The sequence below is a fragment of the Lipotes vexillifer genome, unplaced genomic scaffold (genome assembly GCF_000442215.2).
Source record: "Lipotes vexillifer unplaced genomic scaffold, Lipotes_vexillifer_v1.1 scaffold240, whole genome shotgun sequence".
NCBI classification, from domain to species: Eukaryota; Metazoa; Chordata; class Mammalia; order Artiodactyla; family Lipotidae; genus Lipotes; species Lipotes vexillifer.
The window spans coordinates 2810629-2816527 of record NW_006797481.1 but is presented as its reverse complement, the minus strand read 5'-3'; the positions used below and the strand labels follow the sequence as shown (position 1 = coordinate 2816527).

General features: G+C 51.2%; 1 protein-coding gene across 1 annotated transcript in view; it reads left to right on the top strand.

The window, feature by feature from the left end:
• The first annotated feature begins 5208 nt into the window (after positions 1-5208).
• Positions 5209-5899, top strand: part of GRK5 (G protein-coupled receptor kinase 5) — a 233670-nt gene continuing 232979 nt past the window's right edge. The window contains exon 1 of the mRNA XM_007469576.1: positions 5209-5477. Coding sequence (XP_007469638.1) covers positions 5426-5477 — 52 coding nt within the window. The 5' untranslated portion in view covers positions 5209-5425. The remainder of the gene's footprint in view (positions 5478-5899) is intronic.

Genomic DNA, 5899 nt, shown 5'->3' with positions numbered 1-5899 from the left:
ATTAGGCTCAGGGTCTCTGGAGCAAGAGAAAGTTTGTTATTGCAGCATTAATGTCGAAATTGCTGGAGCCCTCTCACCTGTAATTCATCTGGTTTTAAAGGCTCCTAACATTGCATTTAACTCAGCTCACCTCCTTTTTCTCTTTAAGAAGCAATTCTACCTTTGTTGTCAAGATTTTATCCACATTTTCACTGTAGGCTACTACGCTCAAACAAATGAACCTGGCTTCGGTCATGTCATTGCCTGATAGATGCTAGTCATATAAAGACCATCAGTGATGGCTTGGATTCTTTCCTTATCCATATTAACAGAAAATCATTGGCTTTTAAGTAGATTACTAGAAAAGAGTCTGTTTTTCCTCCTCCCATTCTGAATTAATTTTTATGCTTTTGTTGTGTAATTTCCTTACCAATTTGAGCATTTTTCCGCCATCTAAATCTATCTGATTGCTCGGCACTGAACCAAACAAAAATACCCAGCTCTCCATCTGTCATTTTGGGGGTAAATAGCTTGTGTTCTATTCAAGTCTGAAAAGTGAGTTGAAATTTGTCTGCTTAGTTTTCCTTAAAACTGTGTGATTGGCTTAACTACTGGGCTGATTGCAGGAGACAGCTGGATTTGAGGATGCAGGTACAGTCAGACGGATGGAATCATTCCAGGGACTGAGTGTCATGGCTTTCTAAGATGTTGACCTCTGATACCAGGAGGCCAGTCTCCCCTACTTTTCCCTTTTAATCTCTGATCTGGCAGTGATGTAGGAATTTTGATAGTTAACTAGTACAGAATAACTAGCACCCCAGAGGCCTAGGTGGGGCTGTGTCATGGCGTATGTGCTCTGAGTCAGCAAACATTGCCAAATACTGTGCATAAGGTACTTACTAGGTTCTACAGAGAATGGAATCAAAAGATGAAAAAGACACATTTCAGGCCTTTGAGTAGGGAAGGCAGACACTCACCTAAAAAACTAGCCTTGCCATCCACTTATCAACTGACCTAATCCTCCCAGGCTCAGTTTCCTTTCCATGCAGTGGAGGCAACAACTTTGTAACAACTCAGGGCCCAAGTAAGTCTACTGTGGGGACCCTCCTAACAGAACATAGCACCAGGAAAGAGGCCTTTCCTTCTCACTAAAGAAGATCATGTTAAACTGCTATAGTGTCAGGAGCACAGAGGTCACGTGTGGCTGGAATCTTTTTTCTGAACTTGCAGTTGAGACCCCCACTGATGACCCTGTAAAGTCTTGTTACCAAGCTGGGCGTTTAGATGTCTATAGATCATAATTATCTGGGTGAAGCCTCCCAGCAGACTTATTACGATCAGCCAGTTTATCTTGAAACCAAAGGCTGCTACGGCCCCATGAGTTGCTTGGAGGTTAGTTTTTTCCAAAGTGTGATATTTCTACTACTACTCACATTTCAAAAATGTTTTGGGTTAGGATAATAAAAAAAAATTTTTTTAAGCAACTTGACTTTAAAGAAAACTGTTAAGTAAAGGGGAGAAGAGTAGGTGGTCTACAGCATTGCAGAGTTTTTAATGTCAAATTTGGTCACCACTGGGTCCATGGATAAAGGGACTTCTCAGAGGGGAGGGGAGGGAGCATAACAGGAAGCCCTGTGCCTCCAATCCCACGGTCAGCTCTCATTTCTCCTCTCCTAGAATCTTCCTAGGTGCCTGAAATCACTTCCTCTCTGTTTCCAAAGTCCTTTGTGTCTGTGTCCACGGTGGCTCTTATTCCAGTTTATCTCAGTGCTTTTCCTCCCAGTTTGCTTGCTTTCCTAGTGTGAGCTCTTCTGGGAAGTCAGCTTTGTATTCCCTGCCGTGCTTGGTACATAAAGGTGAACTTTGAAGATGGAGAGAAGAAGTGGGAGAATGAAAGCACTGTCTCTCCAGCTGTTTCCTGATGATTAGAAAGCTGTGAGGTAAGGAAAGGGATGGAAACTCCAGCTGCAGCACTATTGAAAAAGCCAGTTTGATTATTCAAGCAAAGCAATCCATATTTGGGGACAAAGATAGGTTTGTGGCTTTCAGAATAGTTGATTTCTATTTACAAGAACTCTGACAGAGCAGCTTTATCCACGCAATACAGGTGCTGGCAGAAGAACAAGAAGATACCCTGTTTCTTTGGCATTTCCAGCTCAGCTGACCTTGAGTGGATTGGGAAGTCAGCATTAGTCTATGGCATATTCCCATCCCTCTCGAACTCACCCACCCTCCATTTGGATTTCTCTTCTTCCTCTCAGCCAGCAAGATTCCCAGTTTACCTATTGATATCTAAACTCTTCCTGAACCAAACCCGTTTTTCAAGAGGACTGTGAGTCATTAGTGCAGTTCATGGAAAGGAATGAAGCAATAATGGTAGTGTTATGGACTGGAATGGACCCTTCCCCCATCCTTAAGTCTTAATCATTTAGCCAACTGCCTGCTTTGCCTCTTACAGTACAATTTAAATTCACTCTGGCAGCCAAACAGAACAATGGCCACCTAGCTCTGCCAGCCAGCCTGCTAGCCAGAAATTAAGTGAACAGACTCTGAGTCTGACTGCTAGGTTCAAATCTTAGGTCTTCTGCTTATCAGTTGTGTGACCTTAGGCAAGTTATAAAACCTCTCCTAAGCTGGTGACTTTATTTATAAAATGGAGCTGTGTTCTCTACCTCATCTGGTTGTTGTGTTTACTGAAATTAATCATAAAGCACTTAGCACAGCACCTGACCCACAGCTGGTATACAGTAAAGCTAGCCATTATCGTTTCATTCTTGCATTGGAATGTCCTAATTTCTTCATAGAGGTACAGGTACTTGAAGTAAAGCTATTTATTTTGTGGGCAGGACATATTGCCTTGTAGCAGAGAGAGTAGTAGATAGACTTTCACTTGCTGAATGACCATGCTGAACCCACTTATTCTCTAAGCGTCTGTTTTGCAACTGTAAAGTGAGGAGGGGGGAAGGAAAGGCAGGAATTTTCCAGGATTGCAAACTCAATAGTCTGTAGAGGCCAGATAGGTAAAATCAGTGGTAACTTGGGCTGAGTATAAGACAATAAAGAATGGTGGGGATTACGGTTAATTGTAGAATTTAGTTACTCAAACTGTGGTCCACGGACCAGCAGGATTGACAGAATCTTGGAGTTGGTTAGAAATAGCTGACTCGCAGGATCCTCCTCAGCCCAAGCAAAACAGAACCTGTATTTTAACAAGATCCCTTAGGTGATCTGTGTGCACATGAAAGCTTGAGAAGGCTGTTGTGGAGCACAAGCCATCTAAAGGCGTTCAATTTTAGTTTTTTTGTCAGTCAAATAAGTAAACTTTGGGCTGCATCAGGCCTTAGGCTGCCAGCAAGTGCCAAGGGCCCACCATAGCTGGTGAGCTCTGAGATGCTGCCAGCTCTAGGATTCTCCATCTCTCTAGACTCTTTCATTGTAAGTTAGGGCTCTGGGCAGTTGGATATGCAGCCCAAACCAAGCCCAGGATGCTTAGAATAGTAATTCCTGGAGTGGAAGATGCCTAAGAAATCATCTGCTCAGCTCTCTGCCTTCTGACAGGTAAATTGTTACTGTTCCTCTCCACTTTGCAGACAAGATAAGTGAGGCACAGGGAGACCCACTGATCCAAATCCAGACACTAGAAGTGGTGGTGATGGATACATTCCATCAGAAAACAACAATCCTGTGCTGTTAGAATAGGCGACCATGCTGGTTTCCAAGGCCTGGAAAGTCTATTCATTTCTTTGTATTCTCCAATGCATAATAATTGTTCTCCGTTTCTCTCGGCACCTCCCTGCCACTTCCTGGCAGCCCTAGGGATGGAAGGTTTCCTCCTTTCGGACAGAGAAGGCCCAGAGCCGGCTTCTGAACGGATATCCGGCAAGCAAGATGCGCATGAGGCAAAGGCCTCATTGTTCCTTGGGGTCAGCCCGCCCCTTCCCCAGATCGGAGGACACTTGTCGCAGACCCTGGGTGTCCCAGGGCCCATTTCCCAGGAGTGGAGCCTTCAGAGGAAGCAGGAGAGCAACGCTGAGTGCAGATCTGGGGTCTGATGTTCTGAGGCTACAGTGGAAAGGCACTAAGAGCTCCAAGATAAATAATCCCGGAATTTGAAAACGAATTTCCAACACTGACTGGGTGCTGTTACTTATTAACGCTCCTGACTCCGGCGATTCCGTCTGCATTTTTATTAATCTGAATGAGTCTGGTGGTAATGAGGATCGTTGATTTGCGGGCCCCGCGTGCTGGAAGGCAGGTTATGTGCAAAACCAACGGCTTCCCACGCCCGGATCCCCAGAGTCTCAGCCGGGCGTCCCGCGAGCAGAGGGGGTCGGGGGGGTGCGGCCGTCGTCCGCGTGGACCCGCCGCCGCGCCTCCACCCCGCGGCCGCCGGGGGGCGCTCGGACTGCGCGGCCACCGACGCGGCCGCCAGCGCCTGGTCACCACCGACTCGCAGACCCCTTCGCGCCCTCGGAGGAAACAAAGTACACCTTTGTCAGCCACCGAGCGCGTGTGCGTGTGCTACGGCACACAGTGGCCGGCCGCCGCGTGCGGGGCCCGCGGGCGCGCCTCGCCGCCTCTGGGCGGCAGCCCCTACGTGGGCCCGGCGTGCCCCAGAGCAAGCGGGCTGCGGCGCGCGGTCGGGCCGGCCTGACCTCCCACCCCGAGCAGGCCACGAGGGGAGGCCAGAACCCGCACCGACTCCTGCCCGGCCGCGGCACTTCGCCCGCCGCCGCCGTGGCCTGTGCACTTCTATTTCTGGGTTTTCGGCAGGGCGGGAAGCGGGCAAGCGGGAGCCCCAGGCGTGGACGTGCGAGTCCGGGCCCCAGAGCTGGGGGCTTCGGCTAGGCCGGGCCGCCTTTGATTTGCCCGCCGCCCCTAGCAGCCCTGGGGCACCCCCGCCTTCACTCCGAGGGCACGTCCCGTGGCGGCTCTTGGACTCTGGTAGCTAAGCGCCAGCCCGGCCCCAGGGCAGGGCGCTGGGAGTACTACAAGTCCCAGCAGGCCCCGCTCCGCGAGCGCCGAAGCGGGAGGCGCGGCCCGGCCTGACGCCTGCGCAGTGCGGCCGCCCGAGCCTGCTAGTACCACACCCCCGGGAGGGACCGAGGGGAGGCAGAAGCATCCGAGGCATTAAAGCATCCGAGGGAGCCCGAGGGGAGGAGAATGGAGTGACAGAGAAACACGGAGGTTGGGGGGGGGGGGGGGAGACTGTTGAGGGAGGGGGGAGGGGGGACACAGAGGGAGGAAGAAGCGGCGGCGGCGGCTCCTCTTTGCAGAGGTGGAAACTCCGAAGGATAAGAGCAGGAATAATGCGGTAGGCTAGGCGGGCTGCTCGCTCCCGGCTCCGGCAGCAGCGGCAGCAGCCCGAGCAGCGGCAGCAGCAGCGGCAGCACCTCAGGCGCTGACAGCCCCGCCGGCCGGCTCCCTCGCTGACCGCCGACTGTCAATGGAGCTGGAAAACATCGTGGCCAACACGGTCTTGCTGAAAGCCAGGGAAGGTAAGAGGCAGGGCCGGTGTGAGCCTGGCGCATTCGCCGCGGGCCGGGGTGCCGGTGTCGGGCGGCGTGTGGGCTGGGGCTGTGCGTGTGCAGGATGCCCGCAGTGAGTTGGTCGGGAGCAGGACACCTCGGAGAGCTGCTCTGCATACGTTGCAGGGTTCCTGCCCTTGTGCTCAGGGAATCTGGACTTGGGCAGAGAAGGAGAAACGTCGATGTTGCAGGGATTAGGATGCTAAAATATCCCCTAGTTTCCAGCCAGCTCTAACCTTACAGATCGTGCCATCTCGGCAGCTGTTGAAAGGTCAGTTGGAAAGGCTTTCATTCAGGAGGAGATGGGCAAACATGCAAATAAAATAGCTTTTCCGAGTCGGCCCGGGATGGTTCTGTGAGTGAATTCGGGGAGGGGGGGCGGGGGGTAGGGG